Source organism: Oncorhynchus mykiss, chromosome 9, assembly GCF_057628025.1.
Source record: "Oncorhynchus mykiss isolate SJ-2025 chromosome 9, ASM5762802v1, whole genome shotgun sequence".
In the NCBI taxonomy this organism is placed as follows: domain Eukaryota; kingdom Metazoa; phylum Chordata; class Actinopteri; order Salmoniformes; family Salmonidae; genus Oncorhynchus; species Oncorhynchus mykiss.
In genome coordinates this window covers 8,309,593-8,331,508 of record NC_143030.1, presented here as the reverse complement: position 1 = coordinate 8,331,508, position 21,916 = coordinate 8,309,593, and the positions used below count along the sequence as shown (strand labels likewise).

Genomic DNA, 21,916 nt, shown 5'->3' with positions numbered 1-21,916 from the left:
GAAGGCTAAACGATTCTTTAAGGTAGCAATACTGTGAAGGCTAAACGATTCTGTCAGGTAGCAATACTGTGAAGGCTAAACGATTCTGTCAGGTAACAATACTGTGAAGGCTAAACGATTCTTTAAGGTAGCAATACTGTGAAGGCTAAACGATTCTGTCAGGTAGCAATACTGTGAAGGCTAAACGATTCTTTAAGGTAGCAATACTGTGAAGGCTAAACGATTCTTTAAGGTAGCAATACTGTGAAGGCTAAACGATTCTTTAAGGTAGCAATACTGTGAAGGCTAAACGATTCTTTAAGGTAGCAATACTGTGAAGGCTAAACGATTCTTTAAGGTAGCAATACTGTGAAGGCTAAACAATTCTTTAAGGCTAAACGATTCTTTAAGGCAACAATACTGTGAAGGCTAAACGATTCTTTAAGGCAGCAATACTGTGAAGGCTAAACGATTCATTAAGGTAGCAATACTGTGAAGGCTAAACGATTCTTTAAGGTAGCAATACTGTGAAGGCTAAACGATTCTGTCAGGTAGCAATACTGTGAAGGCTAAACGATTCTGTCAGGTAGCAATACTGTGAAGGCTAAACGATTCTGTCAGGTAGCAATACTGTGAAGGCTAAACGATTAACAGTGTATAACGAACGGCAAGTTGTTCTAGTGAAGAGAGACAGTCATCTTGGGTAACAGCATTGGACTGACGGTCACTGAGGGTTTCGGGTCCTCATTCCAGCAGGATTGTCTAGGCTTTATAGCAAAATATGTTGCAGTAAAAGGGATATCTATAAGGCTTTTGGCAGCTACATATTTAAAGATACACACTGAGGAACACAGTGATCACCAGCCACTTGTTTTGGGAAACAACAGAGGTTTTTTCCATAAGCCTTTGGGGGTGGGGGGGGGGGGGGGGGGGTGGGGGGGGGGGGGGGGGGTGGGGGGGGGGGTGCCAGCCGCTTATTTAAGGCTACAGTTAGATCTATCTATCAACCTGTCTGTCTGTCTGTCTGTCTGTCTGTCTGTCTGTCTGTCTGTCTGTCTGTGTCTGTGTCTGTGTCTGTGTCTGTGTCTGTACATTACTTTGATCATGGTTTGCATTTGTAGGCTATAACAGTACATTCACTTCGGCAAAACCTGAACTGAAAAAAATATGTGTGTGTCTCATACACAGCATGATATCTAATAATCACCAGCCTCCGAACACGACGAACAAATCCATGACTTAACCCAGCACAGGGAACAAGGGAAAGTTGAAAGAGACGAGGGAGGAAGATCTATCGCCCTCTCTGCGTGAAGAAAAGAAGATAGGAGCGCCTAGCTGTGAAAAGAGGGCACGATTTTCTTGACGACATGAAAGAGGAATTAGAGGGAGGGAGAGAGAGCGAGAGAGAGAGAGAGAGAGAGAGAGAGAGAGAGGAAAAGAAGGAGGGAGAGACATTAAAGGGAGACAGGGAATCAAAATGAACAGGGAGAGGGTTCAGTACCGGGGCGAGACCAGGGTAGGAACACACAGACACACAGACTGAACTCTCTAATTGAATTTTATAGTATTATTTTTGCAGATGATTGATGGGAAAGTTTTGTGCCATGAACAGAATAGGATGCCAGCCAGTGACAGTTACCAGGCTACGTAGTGGGAGATTTCAAAAGATCAGACGAAGAGATGTGGTGGAAGTCATTTGTTGATGTGTTGCAAAGTTCTTTCTCTCGTTTCCAATTTAACTTTTTACACGTTAGTCGTACACTAACGGTCAAAAGTTTTTAGCACACCTACTCATTCCAGGGTTTTTCTTTATTTTAACTATTTTCTACCTTGTAGAATAATAGTGAAGACATCAAAACTACGAAATAACATATATGGAATTATGTAGTAACCAAAAAAAAAGTGTTAAACAAATCAAAATATATTTTAGATTTCAGATTATTTTTAGGTTATTCAATCAGTTGTTCTTTTCTTTGGCTTTTCTCTTCCTCTGTGGTTTTCCTCTCCTTCTCTTCCTCTGTGGTTTTCCTCTCCTTCTCTTCCTCTGTGGTTTTCCTCTCCTTCTCTTCCTCTGTGGTTTTCCTCTCCTTCTCTTCCTCTGTTGTTTTCCTCTCCTTCTCTTCCTCTGTGGTTTTCCTCTCCTTCTCTTCCTCTGTGGTTTTCCTCTCCTTCTCTTCCTCTGTGGTTTTCCTCTCCTTCTCTTCCTCTGTGGTTTTCCTCTCCTTCTCTTCCTCTGTGGTTTTCCTCTCCTTCTCTTCCTCTGTGGTTTTCCTCTCCTTCTCTTCCTCTGTGGTTTTCCTCTCCTTCTCTTCCTCTGTGGTTTTCCTCTCCTTCTCTTCCTCTGTGGTTTTCCTCTCCTTCTCTTCCTCTGTGGTTTTCCTCTCCTTCTCTTCCTCTGTGGTTTTCCTCTCCTTCTCTTCCTCTGTGGTTTTCCTCTCCTTCTCTTCCTCTGTGGTTTTCCTCTCCTTCTCTTCCTCTGTTGTTTTCCTCTCCTTCTCTTCCTCTGTGGTTTTCCTCTCCTTCTCTTCCTCTGTGGTTTTCCTCTCCTTCTCTTCCTCTGTGGTTTTCCTCTCCTTCTCTTCCTCTGTGGTTTTCCTCTCCTTCTCTTCCTCTGTGGTTTTCCTCTCCTTCTCTTCCTCTGTGGTTTTCCTCTCCTTCTCTTCCTCTGTGGTTTTCCTCTCCTTCTCTTCCTCTGTGGTTTTCCTCTCCTTCTCTTCCTCTGTGGTTTTCCTCTCCTTGTCTCCTCTTGTTGTTATCTTTTTATTTAGCTAGATGTTCATTTAGTTCCTTTAGCAGGTCCACTGAACGGTCCGACCATCTTCATGGCTGCATAGTTCTAGATGTGAGAAGAGAGAGGGAATTAAATAACACGCACGCACACACACACACACACACACACACACACACACACACATTCAACATTCCTATCTTACGTTCAGAAAAAATATTATCTGCATTGAATGTCTAATCCTCACCATTCATTGCTTATATTAGGAAACACAGACATACAACCACCCACCCACCCACCCACCCTTACACAAATCCCTTCATCAACTCACAGGGAAGGAGTAGAGGAAGACTCCGATGAAGAGGAAGAGGAAGAAGAGGAGGATGAAGAGGAGGATGAGGAATTTGTATCTCCCCCACAGGATGTACTTCAACGTCTTGTAGGGAGAGGAGAACCACAGGAACGATGTCTCAGGACGTCTGGGGAAAAGAGAGAGAGGAGGGAGAGAGAGAGGGGAGAGAGGGGAGAGAGAGAGAGGGGAGAGAGGGGGAGGGGAGGGAGGGGATAGAGAGGGGAGAGAATGATTCAGACCCGTCACTCAGTACTTCAGCACCTTCTCTAGCGATTGCAGCCTCAAGTCTTCTTGGGTAAAATTCTACGATCTTGGTACACCTGTATTTGGGGGAGTTTCTCCCATTCTTCTCTGCAGATCCTCTCAAGCTCTCTGTCAGGTTGGATGGGGAGCGTCGCTGCACAGCTATTTTCAGGTCTCTCCAGAGATGTTAGATTGGGTTTGGCCACTCAAGGATGTGAACACTAGTCTTTTTATTTTTTAATTGTCATTATGGGCTGTTGTTTGTAGATTGATGAGTGTGTGGGGGGGGGGGGGGGGGGGGGGGGCAATTTAAACCAATTTTAGAATAAGGCTGTAATGTAGAAAACTGTTGTAAACTGCCTGAATTCTTTCCTGCAAATACATGTGACGGGATGTATAGACATTATGGACAGTCTGTGGACGGAATATTTAGGGAATAATGTCTCTGGCTGACTAGATGACACCATTTCTGGGAGCCTCTGTCAAGTTTCCTGGGAACCTTTCGAGACTGCAACATTTCCGGGACAGAACAGGACATAGACGACAGCGAATGAAGTAGACTGTGTGGTTCAGCCGAACGTGAATCAAGGTTCGGTAACTTTTAATTTTGAGATCAGAGGAGGACAGGTGACTCACTGTGGATCCTCCAGGTGAGGGTTCATGTTTGGTTCATCTCTGCCCTGTCCTGCTGGTCTCTCATCCTGTTCCTGTTCTGAAACTATCTCTAGAGACATCTCCACTTTACCCTAGGGGGAGAGGGTGGAGGGAAAAGAGGGAGGAGGGGAGGAGGAGGGAGGGAGAAGAGGATGGGGAGAAGAGGGAGGGAGAAGAGAGATGGGGAGAGGAGGATGGGGAGAAGAGAGATGGGGAGAAGAGGGAGGGAGAAGAGAGATGGGGAGAGGAGGATGGGGAGAAGAGGGAGGGAGAAGAAAGATGGGGAGAGGAGGGAGGGAAAAGAAAAATGAGGAGAGGAGGGAGGGAGAAGAGGATGGGGAGAGGAGGGAGGGAGAAGAGGGATGGGGAGAGGAGGGAGGGAGAAGAGGATTGGGAGAAGAGGGAGGGAGAGGAGGGAGGGAGAAGAGGATGGGGAGAGGAGGGACGGAGAAGAGGATGGGGAGAAGAGAGATGGGGAGAGGAGGATGGGCAGAAGAGAGATGGGGAGAGGAGGGAGGGAGAAGAGGGATGGGGAGAGGAGGGAGGGAGAAGAGAGACGGGGAGAAGAGGGAGGGAGAAGAGGATGGGGAGAAGAGGGAGGGAGAAGAGAGATGGGGAGAGGAGGATGGGGAGAAGAGAGATGGGGAGAAGAGGGAGGGAGAAGAGAGATGGGGAGAGGAGGATGGGGAGAAGAGGGAGGGAGAAGAAAGATGGGGAGAGGAGGGAGGGAAAAGAAAAATGAGGAGAGGAGGGAGGGAGAAGAGGATGGGGAGAGGAGGGAGGGAGAAGAGGGATGGGGAGAGGAGGGAGGGAGAAGAGGATTGGGAGAAGAGGGAGGGAGAGGAGGGAGGGAGAAGAGGATGGGGAGAGGAGGGACGGAGAAGAGGATGGGGAGAAGAGAGATGGGGAGAAGAGAGATGGGGAGAGGAGGATGGGCAGAAGAGAGATGGGGAGAGGAGGGAGGGAGAAGAGGGATGGGGAGAGGAGGGAGGGAGAAGAGAGACGGGGAGAAGAGGGAGGGAGAAGAGAGATGGGGAGAGGAGGGAGGGATTAGAGAGATGGGGAGAGGAGGGAGGGAGAAGAGAGATGGGGAGAGGAGGGAGGGATTAGAGAGATGGGGAGAGGAGGGAGGGAGAAGAGAGATGGGGAGAGGAGGGAGGGAGAAGAGAGATGGGGAGAGGAGGGAGGGAGAAGAGAGATGGGGAGAAGAGGGAGGGAGAAGAGGATGGGGAGGGGAGGGAAGGATATGAGAGATGGGGAGAAGAGGGAGGGAGAAGAGAGATGGGGAGAAAAGACAGGATGGGCAGAAGAGAGATGGGGAGAAGAGGGAGGGAGAAGAGAGATGGGGAGAAGAGGATGGGGAGAAGAGGATGGGGAGAAGAGGGAGGGAGAAGAGAGATGGGGAGAGGAGGATGGGGAGAAGAGGGAGGGAGAAGAGAGATGGGGAGAGGAGGGAGGGAGAAGAGAGATGGGGAGAAGAGGGAGGGAGAAGAGGATGGGGAGAAGAGGATGGGGAGAAGAGGGAGGGGGAAGAGAGATGGGGAGAAAAGACAGGATGGGCAGAAGAGAGATGGGGAGAAAAGACAGAATGGGCATAACCATTTAAGGGAAATATGAAGAAGCTTACTATTAAAAATAAAATAGTCTGTCTGTCTCTGTCTACTCACAGCGAGGATCTTCTCCCCGTTGATGTCACACACACACGGCCACCAGCCCTTGACCGTCTTCTGTTGGAACAGCGACACCAGTTTATCCTGTCCCTGTGACAGTATGTCTAAGGTACACTTCTCTGGGGATTTGGCTGGTCGCTGCATGTGATGCAGATCCATCTCTAGACAACCTGGAGGATGAAGAGAACATCCCTTTATTGTACAACTGGAGAATGGCGAGGGAGAACGAGAGAAATGGAAGAGCGAGAGTGAGAGAGGGGGGGAGAACGAGAGAAATGGAAGAGAGAGAGTGAGAGAGGGGGGGAGAACGAGAGAAATGGAAGAGCGAGAGTGAGAGAGGGGGGGAGAACGAGAGAAATGGAAGAGCGAGTGAGAGAGGGGGGGAGAACGAGAGAAATGGAAGAGAGAGAGTGAGAGAGGGGGGGAGAACGAGAGAAATGGAAGAGCGAGAGTGAGAGAGGGGGGGAGAACGAGAGAAATGGAAGAGCGAGTGAGAGAGGGGGGGAGAACGAGAGAAATGGAAGAGAGAGAGTGAGAGAGGGGGGGAGAACGAGAGAAATGGAAGAGAGAGAGTGAGAGAGGGGGGGAGAACGAGAGAAATGGAAGAGAGAGAGTGAGAGAGGGGGAGAGAACGAGAGAAATGGAAGAGAGAGAGTGAGAGAGGGGGGGAGAATGAGAGAAATGGAAGAGAAAGAGTGAGAGAGGGGGGAGAACGAGAGAAATGGAAGAGAGAGAGTGAGAGAGGGGGGGAGAACAAGAGAAATGGAAGAGAGAGAGTGAGAGAGGGGGGGAGAACGAGAGAAATGGAAGAGAAAGAGTGAGAGAGGGGGGAGAACGAGAGAAATGGAAGAGAGAGAGTGAGAGAGGGGGGGAGAACAAGAGAAATGGAAGAGAGAGAGTGAGAGAGGGGGGAGAACGAGAGAAATGGAAGAGAGAGAGTGAGAGAGGGGGAGAGAACAAGAGAAATGGAAGAGCGAGAGTGAGAGGGGGGGGGGTGAGAGGGGGAAATGGAAGAGAGAGAGTAAGAGAGGGGGGGAGAATGAGAGAAATGGAAGAGCGAGAGTGAGAGAGGGGGGGAGAATGAGAGAAATGGAAGAGAGAGTGAGAGAGGTGGGGAGAACGAGAGAAATGGAAGAGAGAGTGAGAGAGGTGGGGAGAACGAGAGAAATGGAAGAGAGAGAGTGAGAGAGGGGGGGAGAACGAGAGAAATGGAAGAGAGAGAGTGAGAGAGGGGGGGAGAACGAGAGAAATGGAAGAGAGAGAGTGAGAGAGGGGGGAGAATGAGAGAAATGGAAGAGAGAGAGTGAGAGAGGGGGGGAGAACGAGAGAAATGGAAGAGAGAGAGTGAGAGAGGGGGGGAGAACGAGAGAAATGGAAGAGAGAGAGTGAGAGAGGGGGGAGAACGAGAGAAATGGAAGAGCGAGAGTGAGAGAGGGGGGGAGAACGAGAGAAATGGAAGAGCGAGAGTGAGAGAGGTGGGAAGAACGAGAGAAATGGAAGAGAGAGAGTGAGAGAGGGGGGTGAGAGGGGGAAATGGAAGAGAGAGAGTAAGAGAGGAAGGAAGGGAGAGAGAGAGGGAGAAAAAGAAATGGAAACAAGAGAGGAAGGGGAGAGAGAGAGAGAGAGAGAGAGAGAGGGGGGAAGGGAGAGAGACAGAGAGAGAGAGAGACAAATGGAAACAAGAGACGAAAGGAGAGAGAGAGAGAGAGGGGGGGGGAGGGAGAGAGAGAGAGGAAGGGGGAGAGAGAGAGAGAGAGAAAGAGAGAGCGAGAGAGAAAGAAGAGAGAACGTGTGAGAGAGGAGAGAGAGACAGAGAAAGAGAGGAAGAGAGAGAGAGAGAGAGAGGAGAGAGAGACAGAGAAAGAGAGGAAGAGAGAGAGAGAGAGAGACAGAGAGAGAGGACAGAGAAAGAAAGAAGGGAGAGGGCTATAAAACAGAGAAACCAACATCCCTTAGAATGTGCTGACAGCATTACAATATCACAGCAGTATTGAGACAATATCTGCTATCTATCAGTCATCTGTAAACTGACACACACACACACAAACAGGAATGCCCTCACACAGCATGGACACACACACACACTGTTTTCAAAGCAGATGAACATGTAGATCAACTGTAGAAATGTCTACTGTGCAAGTAGCAAGTGTGTGTGGTTCACGCAAGGGTTGAGATGGACAGAAACACACACACACACACACACACACACACACATCAGGTTCCTATCAGTAGTGTGTTTTTACTGGTTCTGTTCTTGTCGTGTCAGAGATGACTAATGGGGCATTTAACAGACCTGTGGTTAAAAGAGGGATGGAGGAGAAGATGGAATGGACATGGAAAGGAGTCAGTCATATATATATTCAGTATATATAATGTAGAGAGAGAGAGAGTGAGAGAGAGAGAGAGAGACAGAGACAGAGAGAGAGACAGAGAGAGAGAGAGAGAGAGACAGAGACAGAGGGAGAGAGAGACAGAGAGAGAGAGAGAGAGAGAGAGAGAGAGAGACAGAGAGAGAGAGAGAGACAGAGACAGAGACAGAGGGAGAGAGAGAGAGAGAGAGAGAGAGAGAGAGAGAGAGAGAGAGAGACAGAGACAGAGACAGAGACAGAGACAGAGGGAGAGAGAGACAGAGAGAGAGAGAGAGAGAGAGAGAGAGAGAGACAGAGAGAGAGAGAGAGACAGAGACAGAGACAGAGGGAGAGAGAGACAGAGAGAGAGAGAGAGAGAGAGAGACAGAGACAGAGACAGCGAGACAGAGACAGAGAGAGAGAGAGAGAGAGAAAGAAAGAGAGAACATGTGAGAGAGAGACAGAGAGAGAGGAAGAGAGAGAGAGAGAGAAATGTGAGAGAGAGAGAGAGGGGAGAGATAAATGTGAGAGAGAGGGGAGAGAGAAATGTGTGTGTGAGAGAGAGAGAGAGAGAGAGAGAAGAGAGAAATGTGAGAGAGATAGAGAGAGAGGGGAGAGAGAGAAATGTGTGAGAGAGAGAGAGAGAGTGAGTGAGAAAGAAAGAGAGAACATGTGAGAGAGAGACAGAGAGAGAGAGGAAGAGAGAGAGAGAAAGCGGAAGAGAGAGAGAGTGACAGAGACAGAGAGAGAGAGACAGAGAGAGAGAGAGAGAGAGAAGAGAGAAATGTGTGAGAGAGAGAGAAATGTGAGAGAGAGAGAGAGGGAGAGAGAAAAATGTGTGTGTGAGAGAGAGAGAGAAGAGAGAAATGTGAGAGTGAGAGAACCACAAGGACACCAACAAGGCAAACAAAGAAGAAGAAAAGAATGGAGGAGGAGAGTAGAAAGGAGAAGAGGAGAAGGAGAAGAGGAGAAGGGAGGAGAGGAGAAAGGAGGAGGAGAGAAGAAATGAGAATGGAGGAGGAGAGGAGAAAGGAGGAGTAGGGGAGGAAGGAAGGTGGGAGGAACGAGAGAAGGAGGAGGAGGAGGAGAAGATGAGAAAGGAGGAGTAGGGGAGGAAGGAGGAGGAGAAAGGAGGAGGAGGGAAGAGGAGGAGTAGGGGAGGAGGGAGAGGAGAAGGAGGAGTCAGGAGGAGGGAAGATGAGGAAGGAAGGAGGAAGGAGGAGGAGTAGGGAAGGAAGGAGGAGTAGGGGAGAGAGGGAGGATGGTGAGGAACGAGGAGAGGAGAGAAAGGAGGAGTAGGGAGAGGAGGAGTAGGGAGGAGGAGAAGTAGAGGGGAGGGAGGACAGAGGAGAGGAGAGAAAGGAGGAGTCAGGAAGAAGGAGGAGTGTAGGGGAGGAACGGAGAAAAGGAGGAAGGAGGAGAGGAGGAGGAAGATGAGAAAGGAGGAGTAGGGGAGGAGGAAGAAGAAGGAGGAGGGAGGAAGGAGAAGGAGGAGTAGGGGAGGAAGGAGGAGAGGAATGGAGGAGTAGGGAAGAAGGAGGAGTAGGGGAGGAAGGAGGAGAAGGAAGTGGGAGGATCAGAGGGAGGAAGAGGAGTGGGGAGGAAGGGAAGGAGAAAGGAGGAGTAGGGAAGAAGGAGGAGGAAAGGAGGAGTAGGGAGGAAGGGAGGTAGGGAGAGAGGGAGAGGGAGGGGAAGGAGGAGGGAAGGGAGGAAGGAGGAGTAGGGAGGGAGGGAGAGGAGAAGGAGGAGTGGGGAGAAAGGAGGGAGAGGAGAAAGGAGGGAGAGGAGAAAGGAGGAGTAGGGGAGAAAGGAGGAGTAGGGAAGAAAGGAGAAGAGGAGAAAGGAGGAGAGGAGAAGAAACAGACTGCATATTACCACTGACTGGTGTCAACTGTCATTACAATGTTACTTTCACTATCACACGACCATCCACACACCACTGCCAGACAGTGTCATTCTAGCCAGACACCATCAGCAGGCTCTCTGACAGCAAGACTGATACATACACACACTGGGGAGAAAATGACTTAGGCAATGACTGATATACTCCCTCAACACTGTCCAGATAATGAAGACTTCACAACTACACACTACAATGCGTTTAAACCACACAGGGATACACGGCGTAAACACAATGCAAACATTGGATCATTGGATGATATTTCAGTCGCCTTCGACTGACGTTTTATGTTGGAGATTTATTCTGGACGTTGTTTTGCCGCTAAATTGCCAAAGTGGCATGTCCATCGGAGATATACTGTAGTTAGTCCACTTCTCTAACAACTAAACTGGGTGGGAACAAGACTGTCGTTGTCATGACGCCGAGTAGAAATATCTGTGATGTCCTTGAGAGGTGTGAGTGAGAGCAGGTGTTTTGTTCCAGCTTCGTTCTAAAACGCCTGATTAAAATAGTTGACAGTTGCAGACTTTACCTTCCTGTTGAAGGTACAGAGTTGTTGGCTTGTAAGAGTAGAGGAACAGGAACCTCTGGTGGAAGTTACACTCTCCGTCCTCCCTCCCCTTTCCTCTTCTTCCCTTCCTTCCCTGCCCCTGCCCCTCCCTCCCCTCTCCCCTTCCTTTCTTCCTTCCCTCCCTCCTCCTCTACTATCTTGCCTCATCATCCTCCCTCCCCTCCTTCCTCTCCTCTTCTTCTCCCTCCCTCCTCCCTCCCATCTTCCCTCATCATCCTCCCTCCCTCCCCTCCTTCCTCTCCCTCTCTTCTCCCTCCCTCCCTCCCTCCCTCTCTTCCATCCTTCCCTCCCTCCCTACCCTCCCTCCTCTACTATCCTCCCTCATCATCCTCCCTCCCTCCCTCCCTCCTCTACTATCTTCCCTCATCCTGCCTCCCTCCCTCCCTCCCTCACTCCTCTACTATCTTCCCTCATCATCCTCCCTCTCTCCCTCTCTCCCTCCCTCCTCTACTATCTTCCCTCATCATCCTCCCTCCTCTACTATCTTCCCTCATCCTCCCTCCCTCCCTCCCTCTCTCCCTCCCTCCTCTATTATCTTCCCTCATCATCCTCCCTCCCTCCCTCCCTCCCTCCCTCCCTCCCTCCTCTACTATCTTCCCTCATCCTCCCTCCCTCCCTCCCTCCCTCCCTCCCTCCCTCCCTCCCTCCTACCTCTACAATATTCCCTCCATCATCCTCCCTCTCTCCTCTCTATCTTCCCTCATCCTCCCTCCCTCCCTCTCTCCCTCCCTCCCTCCTCTACTATCTTCCCTCATCATCCTCCCCTCCCCCTCCCTCCCTCCTCCACTATCTTCCCTCATCACCCTCTCTCCCTCCCTCCCTCCCTCCCTCTACTATCTTCCCTCATCATCCTCCCTCCCTCCCTCCTCCCTCCCTCCCTCCTCTACTATCTTCCCTGATCATCCTCCCTCCCTCTCCTCTATCTCACCTTCCTATCGATGGTACAGAGTTGTTCGGCTGGTAGGTAGTGGAAGGGGAACAGGAACCTCCAGTTGAAGTTTCCCTCTCCCCCTAGAGAGCGATAGTGGACGTCTGTCTTCTGTTTGTGGTCTTCGTGGCCGTGGAGCCACCTGCAACACAACAGGTAACATTCAGGATCAATGAGTTTCAAAACGGTTTTCAATAGTTCACAACACATCCCAACCAAAGTTTAACCTGTTGCATCTCTAGGGGCGCTATTTCATTTTTGGATAAAAAACGTTCCCGTTTTAAGCGCGATATTTTGTCACGAAAAGATGCTCGACTATGCATATTCTTTTTGGAAAGAAAACACTCTGAAGTTTCAGAATCTGCAAAGATTTTGTCTGTAAGTGCCCCAGAACTCATTCTACAGGCGAAACCAAGATGATACGTCAACCAGGAAATGAGCAGAATTTCTAAAGCTCTGTTTTCTAATGTCTCCTTATATGGCTGTGAATGCGACAGGAATAAGCTTTTAGACCTTCTGCCGTTTCCCCAAGATGTCAGCAGCATTGTGACGTATTTGTAGGCATATCATTGGAAGATTGACCATAAGAGACTACATTTTCCAAGTGTCCGCCTGGTGTCCTGCGTCGAAACTGGTGCGCAAAGCCAGGTGCAAGTATTTTTCCATTTGATAGAGGGGAGAAACCATTCTTCCACGAACGATATATCATTGAAGAGATATGTGAAAAACACCTTGAGGCTTGATTCTAAACAACGTTTGCCATGTTTTCATCGATATTCTGGAGTTAATTTGGAAAAAAGTTCGCGTTTTGAGGACTGAATTTTCGGGTTTTTTTGGTAGCCAAATGTGATGTATAAAACGGAGCTATTTCTAATACACAAAGAATCTTTTTGGAAAAACTGAGCATCTGCCATCTAACTGAGAGTATCCTCATTGAAAACATCAGAAGTTCTTCAAAGGTAAATGATTTTATTTGAAGGCTTTTATGTTTTTGTTGAAATGTTGCGTGCTGGATGCTAACGCTAATGCTAACACTAAATGCTACGCTAGCTAGCTACTTTTACACAAATGATTGTTTTCCTATGGTTGAGAAGCATATTTTGAAAATCTGAGATGACAGTGTTGTTTACAAAAGGCTAAGCTTGAGAGATGGCATATTTATTTCATTTCATTTGCGATTTTCATGAATAGTTAACGTTGCGTTATGGTAATGAGCTTGAGTCTGTTCCTGATACCGGATCCGGGATGGGGAGATCAGAGAGGTTAAACTAACGCGACATTGGAAATGAGGGTTCTTGTCATACCACTTCAAAAAACGTCTACTTGTTTACCCCCATCTGATCTTGCCACAAGAAAGTTCATCTGCATCAATATTCTGACAATTAGCACATTTGGTCATGTAATGTGGGATGTTTAGGGCATATATCGTTATTAACAGAAAACGAAGACACACCCCTTGATGTAGATGTCACTCATCTTTTCCCCGGTCAGGCTGACATCATCCAGGATGAACATCACTTGTGTTCCATAATACAGCAAGGTAGACCTTGAAGTCAGAAGGACAGTTAGAGGGACAGTCAGAGGGACAGTAAGAGGGACAATCAGAAGGACAGTCAGAGGGACAGTCAGAGGGCAGTCAGAGGGACAGTCGGAAGAAGGACAGCCAGAAGGACAGTTAGAGGGACAGTCAGAGGGACAGTCAGAGAGAGGGGCAGATCACAGAAGGAGGACATTCAGAGGAGGAGGGACAATCAGAGGAGGGACAATCAGAGGGACAGTCAGAGGGACAGTCAGGGAGCATGCGAGGGACAGTCCAAGGTGGACAGTTAGAGGTAAGGGACATTTAGAGGTAAGGGGACAGTTAGAGGGACAGTCAGATGGACAGTTAGAGGTAAGGGGCAGTTAGAGGGACAGTTAGAATTAAGGGACAGTTATAGGGACAGTAAGAGGTTAGGGAATGTTAGAAGGCAGTCATCAAAATGAAGGAAGTAGATATGAAGGATCAATATAATGGCCAGGGATAATAGCCAGGTATCATGGCCAGGTATAATGGCCAGGTATCATGGCCAGGTATAATGGCCAGGTAGAATAGCAGGGTAGAATGGCCAGGTATAAATGCCAGGTATGATGGCCAGGTATAATGGCGCCAGGTATAATGGCCAGGTATAATGGCCAGGTATAATGGCCAGGTATGATGGCCAGGTATGATGGCCAGGTATAATGGCCAGGTATAGTAGCCAGGTATAATGGCCAGGTATAATGGCCAGGTTTCATGGCCAGGTATAATGGCCGTTGTGGTAGCCCGTTGTAGTAGGCCAGGTATAATGGCCAGGTATAATGGCCCAGTTTTCATGGCCAGGTATAATCGGCCAGGTATAATGGCCAGGTATCATGGCCAGGTATAAAGGCCAGGTATAATGGCCAGGTATAATGGCCAGGTATAATCACCAGTATAATGGCCAGGTATAATGGCCAGGTATAATGGCCAGGTAGATGTTCCAGGTATCATGGCCAGGTATAATGGCCAGGTATAAAGGTCAGGTATAAAGGCCAGGTATAATGGCCAGGTATAATCGCCAGGTATCATGGCCAGGTATAAAGGCCAGGTATAATGGCCAGGTATGATTTGTAGGTTTCCAGATATGGACAGAATTGCTGTATTGTACCACTGGGTGAAGATCATCTGTTAAGATTTAATTGAATATCACGTTGTCAAACTTTATTCAAACTTCGTCTGAGGACGACCTACTTCTTTGGCCTTGCGTGGTGTGATGTTAAAGGAGATCCAGGAGGACCCTGGGACTTGGGGAAGACATCCACCCACAACTGCAGTCTCCCCTTGATAGACAACACAATAAACCAATCAGAGACCAGGGATTAGGTGTGACAAGTATACAAGGTTGACTAACCACAACAAGTAATACTTATCGGGGGAACTGAACACTGTGAGCTAATAGACGCAGATGATTTAACAAACAAAGAGAGAGAGAGAGAGACAGAGACAGAGAGACAGAGAGACAGAGACAGAGAGAGAGAGAGAGAGAGAGAGAGAGAGAGAGAGAGAGAGACAGAGAGAGAGAGAGACAGAGAGAGAGAGATACTCTTTTGTTTCTGACAAATGGTTTGATAATGAATGTAAAACAATTAGAAAACACCTAAGACAGAATGTCAAACAAAAAACATAAGCAGCAAAACAACCCAGAGCTACGATATGAATACTTTGAAACTCTGAAACAGTATAAACAAACACTGAAATGCAAGAAATTGAATTATACCAACAAGACACTTGATGAAATTGAAAACGCAATTGACCAAAATCAGTTCTGGGACATGTGGAACAATTTAAGCACAACAAAGCCACAAGAATTAGCCATACCAGAGAATGTCAGATTGGAAAACTTACTTTGATAATCTATACAAAAACATCCCACAAAAAGACTTAAACCAGAACCAATTAGAAATTAAAGAAAAATTGAACATCCTGGAATCAGTCATTAAAAACAACCAAAATCCATTAGATTACCCAATAACCCAACAGAACTAAATGAAAAGCTAAAATCTATTAAATCAAAAAAGGCTTGTGGTGTAGACAACATCAGAAATGAAATGCTGAAAAACAAGCACACCTGAGTTGCAAAATGCTGTGCTTAAATTGTTCAACATGGTTTTAACTTCTGGCTGCTTCCCTGATGTCTGAACCAGGGGCTCATCTCCCCTATCCACAAAAGTGGAGACAAATCAGACCCCAATAATTACAGGGGAATTTGCGTCAACAGTAACTTGGGAAAGATTTTCTGTAGCATTTTGAATTAGAGAATTCAAACCTTTCTTCAAGAAAAAATGTAATAAGTAAATGTCAAATTGGCTTTCTCCCTAACCATCGCACTACTGACCATATATATACACCTTACACACACTAATTAATAAACACGTCCACCAAAAAAAGAGGGCAAAATCTTTGCTTGCTTTATTGACTTTAAAAAAGCATTTGATTCGATTTGGCACGAAGGGCTATTCTACAAAATTCTACAAAGTGGGCTTGGTGGTAAGGTGTATGACTTAATAAAATGTATGTACACAGAAAATAAGTGTGCAATAAAAATCAAAAACCAAAGAACAGAATTTTTTTCACAATGTCGAGGTGTGAGACAAGGCTGCAATTTGAGTCCAAATCTTTTCAACATTTATATCAATGAATTAGCAGACATGTTGGACCAATCTCCCAGCCCCCAGGACTCACACTATTTGACACAGAGGTGAAATACCTGCTATATGCTGATGACTTGGTACTTCTATCACCAACCAAAGAAGGTCTTCAACAAAACATTAATATTCTGGAGCAATATTGCCATAATTGGGCCCTGGCAGTAAATTTCCAAAAAACTAAAATCATGATTTTCCAAAAAAAACCCAGATGTCAAACACAAATGTAAATTCACCCTGAACAACACCTTAATTGAACACACAAAAAATTACACCTACCTTGGTCTGACCGTATCTGCATTTGGAAACTTTAATATGGCAGTGAAGGCACTCAAAGAAAAAGCCCGCAGAGCAATGTATGCAATAAAAATGAAATTATTCAAAATCAACATCCCAATTAGAATTTGGACTAAAATATTTGACAGTGTAATCCTACCAATAGCACTTTATGGAAGTGAGGTTTGGGGGCCACTCAATAAACTAGATTTTAAAATGTGGGACAAACATCCAATTGAAACCCTACATGCAAAATATGTTGGAGGATGCCAAGTCCAGAGAAATACACCAACTAATGCATGTCAGGCAGAATTGGGCCGTTTTACAGTAATAATGAAAGTACAGAAAAGATCATTAAAATTTTGGCTACATCTAAATTCAAGTCCAAATTCGAGTCTGCAATTTAAAGCACTTCAAGCCCAAGAGCTGAGCCCAGAAACGAGCCCTCTCAGTCAGCTGGTGTTGGACCTCACCAATCAAGCTGACACCAGGCTTTGCTTCAAAAGAAAGAATTCCAATAAACAAAATCATGAACCAATCAAAGGAATCATACTTACAATACTGGAAAAACGAAACAAATCCCAAAGCCGACTAAATTGCTATCTGACCCTAAACAGAGAATATGAATTGGCTGATTATCTCTACTCTGTCAGAGATACGAAGACAGAGACAGATCCTTACCAAGTACAGGCTGAGTGACCACCGATTGGCAATAGAAACCGGCAGACATAAAAAGACATGGCTACCCAAAGAGGAGCGTGTATGTGGTCACTGCATGACAGGGGAGGTAGAGACAGAGATGCACTTTCTCCTTTACTGTGATAAATATTCCTCACAAAGAGATTCATTATTCACAGAAATGACTACATATATTCCAAATTTTTACAAATTGAACCCAGAGGAAAAACTAAGAATACTCATGGGCGAAGGAGCAATGGCTCCTCTTGCAGCCAAATATGTATTTTCCTGCCATAGCCTGAGGGACACTGAATAATAACATCTGCATAGTAAACAGTAACTTACTTATTATTTATTATTGTTATTACTATAATTATTAATGTTTACTGTAGACTGTTACCATTTTATTGTATTTATTTTTGTATTATTATTTACTACCATTTTATATTATTATTTGCTATCATTTACAATTTTGTTACAATGTATATTGTATACATTGTTGCTTTGGCAATATTGACACAATGTTTTTCATGCCAATAAAGCAGCTTGAATTTGAATTTGAGAGAGAGTGTGTGTGTCTGTGTGTGTTTACCAACCTGTTCCATGTCAGGCTGGAAGAGGACTAGGAGGGCTCATGTTCACATGTTCAGGAACCAGCCCCTGTCTCCGCAGGATCAGTAGGGACAAACGTTCCACTAAAGGCCCCAGATGAGGGTTGGGGGGCTTTGCGTCGTCTGTAGAAAACATTCACACATAATACACGTTGTCACAAAACGGCAACGTGCTCCATACAGTTGTTGCTGTTTTCACATGTTCTGAACCAGTCACTTTGTGGACATGGCCTTTCAAAATATGACTTCAGAACAGAGGGCGTATTGAAATGGACCGTTGTGTTTGAAATAATGCATTTAATTGTTCAACTACAGGACCATCATCCATACGTTTATAACACTGAGACTGACATGCACACACTCACGTACGCAAACACACACACACACTCTCTCACACACACACAAACACTCACACAGACTGACCGCCCGAGAGGAAAATCACAAGTGTCCCAAATACAACCAGACATCCCAGACAGAGAGTTTATGGTTTTGAACCTAGAGTCACCTCTCTTAGGGGAAGAGGAGAGGAGGAGGAGGAGAGACAGAGACAGACAGAGAGACAGACAGAGAGACAGACAGAGAGACAGACAGAGAGACAGACAGACAGACAGACAGACAGACAGACAGACAGACAGAGAGAGAGAGAGAGAGAGAGAGAGAGAGAGAGAGAGAGAGAGAGAGAGAGAGAGAGAGAAAGAAAGAGAGAGAGAGACAGAGAGAGAGAGAGAGAGAGGGAAGGGGAGGATGAAACAAGATGGCTGATTGACAAGCGCCTGACGCACTGGTAACCGCGGTTACAGTGGAAACGGAGAGTGTCGGCGTTCTACTGTAACTGAGGAGCTCACCGCGGTGTTGTCATTGGCACACACCCCCACACACACACCGCTTTGCCGTAAATTGACCAAGAAATGGCAACCATGACCTTGGCAAGACGAATGACGTCCCACATAGAGTACAGTATGATAGAGTAAAACACTGGACCAGACAGTTGGTATCTGTTAGAACCACAGGGAGGAGGAACATGAGGGGGGGGGGGGGACAGGGAGGAGAATGCAGGAGGGAGGGAGGAAAGGAGGAAGGAGGGAGACGGAGGGAGTACAGGAGGGAATGTGAGGAGAGGAGGAGGAAAGGATGGAGGAGGGAACAGGACAGGAGGAGAAAGGATAGAGCGAGGTGGGGACAGGAGAAGGATCAGGAGGGAAGGAGGGAAAGAGAAAGCAGGAAGGAAGGAAGAGAGGAGGACAGGGAGGAAGGAAGGAAGGAGGAAGGGGAGGACAGGAGGGAGAGAAAGGATGGAGGGGGGAGGGAGACGGACAGAGGGAGGAATGGATGGAAGGGGAGGGGAGGACAGGAGGGAGGAAAAGATGGGGGGAGGACAGGAGGGAGGGAGGAAAGGAGGGAGGGGGAGGACAGGAGGGAGGGAAGGGAGGAGGGGGAGGACAGGAGGGAGGGAGGAAAGGAGGGAGGGGGAGGACGGGAGAGAGAAAGGAGGGAGGAAAGGAGGGAAGGGGAAGACATGGAAGGAGGAAAGGATGGAGGGGAGGGGGGGACGGGACGGGAGGGAGGAAAGGTTGGAAGGGGAGGGGAGGGGAGGACAGGAGGGAGGAAAGGATGGAGGGGGAGGGGGAGACAGGACAGGAGGATAGGAGGGAAGGGGAGGACAGGAGGGAGGGAGGAAAAGATGGAGGGGGAGGACAGGGGGAGGAAAGGATGAGGGGAGACAGGACAGGAGGGAGGAAAGGATGGAGGGAGGAAAGGATGGAGGGAGAAGGGAAGGGGCAGGACAGGAGGGAGGAAAGGATGGAGGGGGGACAGGACAGGAGGGAGGAAATGAGGGAGGGAGGAGGGAAGGGGAGGACAGGAGGGAGGAAAGGAGGAAGGAAAGGAGAAAGGGAGGAGGGAAGGGGCAGGACAGGAGGGAGGAAAGGAGGGAGGGAGGGGGACAGATTAGGGTGGGAGGACGGGGGAGGATGGAGGGAAGAGGGAGTAAAGAAAGGACTTGCTAATTAAGACCCTAGAGTTGAGGGGTCTCATCTCAACATTGGGAGAAAGAGAGAGAGGGAGAGAGAGAGAGAGAGAGAGAGAGAGGGAGACAGAGAGGGTTGTGTCGTAGAGTGATATACACACTGTAAATTTACACAACGTGTCAGAGGCATTGTACGTTTACACAGCCCTTCCTCTGCTACTACTGACACACGCACACACACACACACACACACACACACACACAGAAACAGAAACACACACTCAGGGATGATATATGCATTTCTCCTCAGATTCTCTGCACCAAACCGACCCAGAACGGCCCTCGTATGTTTTAACAAGTCGTGTGCGTCATCCCAACTACAGAGAGGCGTGTGTGTGGACAACACAGTGAGGTCCACCTTCATATTAAACATAGTAATGAGATGTGTTGTTGCAGTGGACAGCAGACATTTTCCTGACCAATTACTCTGCTATTTTCTGTGGGGTTTGTTGTTGTTGTTGTTTTTAATGCTGCATTTGTTTTTGATCCAGTGTGGGGTTTGGGTTAAATACGGAAGACACATTTCAGTTGAATGCATTCAGTTGTCTAGGTATCCCCCCCCCCCCTCCACCCCTTCCTTTTGGGGGGGATGGGGGGGTACTTAATGTCTGAGTCACCACACAACGTTGTGTATTTATTTATTATTTCTCCATTTTATTTCTCTCCACATTGTTGGGAAGACCCTGGCAATACCCCGGCATTACCCTGGCAATACCCCGGCATTACCCCGACATTACCACGGCAATACCCCGGCATTACCCTGGCATTAGCCCGGCATTACCCCGGTAGTCTTCACCTGTTGTTTACCAAGCATGTGACAAAAAAATGTTATTCAATTTGACATCGCCACAGGCAGCAGTGTATTCAAGTCCTCCCTCCCTCCCCCTCTCTCCCTCCCTCTCTCCCCCCTCTCTCTGTCTCTCCCTCCCTCCCTCCCTCCCCATCTCTCTCTCCCTCCCCCCTCTCTCTCTCCCTCCCTCCTTCCCGCCTTCCTTCTCTCCCTCCCCCTCTCTCTCTCTCTCCCTCCCTCTCTCTCTCTCTCCCCTCCCTCCATCCCCTCCCTCCCCCCTCTCTCCCTCACCTCCTTCCCTCCTTCCCTCCCTCCCTTCCTCCCTCCCTCTCTCTCTCTCTCCCCTCCCTCCATCCCCCCCCCCCTCTCCCTCACCTCCTTCCCTCCCTCTCTCCCTCCCTCCCCTCCCCCCTCTCTCTCTCTCTGCCTCTCCCTAACCCTCTCCCCCATCCACCCTCCCTCCCTCCCTCGCTCTCCCTCACCTCCCACCCTCCATCCCCTCCCTCACCTCCCACCCTCCCTCTCTCCCTCCCTCACTTACCCAAGTCAGCAGCAGTGTATTCCCGTCCTCTGAAGAAGACTCTGTCCTGTTTATAGACAGGTCTCCTGTAGTACCTCCTCTCACATAGTCTGACTAGCAGCTGAGATGGTTTCAACTGGTCTCTCCACCGGTTCACACCAGATCTGAGGAAGGAGAGGAAAACATACTACCATAAAATCACAACTCACCAACGCACCAGAGGAGGCTGGTGAAAGAGGAGGACAGGTCCCAGTAACACCACTACGTGTGCCTGTCGTGACTAGGAGCTGTCCTCTGTAGTCCCCCCGCAACACTCACACAGTAAAAAAAGACAGCACACACACACACACACACACACACACACACACACACACACACACACACACACACACACCACTCACAGGCAGTAGGACTGGGGTAAGCCACAGCACGCTCCGTAGCGGGACAGGAATCTGTTCTCCAGATCAATAACGGTCTCTCCGATCTTCTCGTCTTTAGTCAACATGTCATAATCATACAACTGGATCCTTAGGTCCTTCTCTACGGGCAGGGAGCAGGACAGCTCAAACAACCTGGAATAGAGGAAACATAGGTCTTAATAACAGCGACATGAGAGGTTATAAACCACATACAAATATCCTTAGGTATTTCTCCACAGGCAGGGAGCTCAGCTCAAATAACCTGTGACGAAAGATGAGAGGATCTGGGGATATTCAGCTACATAAGAGGTCATAACATCAGTCATAGACAGTTAGCTACATAGGAGGTTATAACATCCGTCATAGACAGTTAGCTGCATAAGAGGTTATAACATCCGTCATAGACAGTTAGCTACATAAGAGGTTATAACATCCGTCATAGACAGTTAGCTACATAAGAGGTTATAACATCCGTCATAGGCAGTTAGCTACATAAGAAGTTATAACATCCGTCATGGGCAGTTAGCTACATAAGAGGTTATAACATCCGTCATAGACAGTTAGCTACATAAGAGGTTATAACATCCGTCATAGACAGTTGGCTGCATAAAAGGTTATAACATCTGTCATAGACAGTTAGCTACATAAGAGGTTATAACATCCGTCATAGACAGTTAGCTACATAGGAGGTTATAACATCCGTCATAGACAGTTAGCTACATAAGAGGTTATAACATCCGTCATAGACAGTTAGCTACAAAGGAGGTTATAACATCCGTCATAGACAGTTAGCTACATAAGAGGTTATAACATCCGTCATAGACAGTTAGCTACATAAGAGGTTATAACATCCGTCATAGACAGTTAGCTACATAAGAGGTTATAACATCCGTCATAGACAGTTAGCTACATAAGAGGTTATAACATCCGTCATAGACAGTTAGCTACATAAGAGGTTATAAAATCCGTCATAGACAGTTGGCTACATAAGAGGTTATAACATCTGTCATAGACAGTTAG

General features: G+C 47.6%; 1 protein-coding gene across 1 annotated transcript in view; it reads right to left on the bottom strand.

Annotated features, from left to right (window-relative positions):
• Positions 1-2,342: 2,342 nt before the first annotated feature.
• dysf (dysferlin, limb girdle muscular dystrophy 2B (autosomal recessive)) overlaps positions 2,343-21,916 on the bottom strand; it is a 154,535-nt gene continuing 134,961 nt past the window's right edge. Inside the window, 14 exon segments of the mRNA XM_090185666.1 lie at positions 2,343-2,815; positions 3,039-3,186; positions 3,939-4,048; positions 5,624-5,798; positions 5,800-6,323; positions 11,368-11,515; positions 12,827-12,882; positions 12,884-12,919; positions 14,123-14,151; positions 14,154-14,211; positions 17,127-17,144; positions 17,146-17,264; positions 20,499-20,641; positions 20,879-21,049. Of these exon segments, the coding sequence (XP_090041792.1) occupies positions 2,756-2,815; positions 3,039-3,186; positions 3,939-4,048; positions 5,624-5,798; positions 5,800-6,323; positions 11,368-11,515; positions 12,827-12,882; positions 12,884-12,919; positions 14,123-14,151; positions 14,154-14,211; positions 17,127-17,144; positions 17,146-17,264; positions 20,499-20,641; positions 20,879-21,049 (1,795 nt within the window). The 3' untranslated portion in view covers positions 2,343-2,755.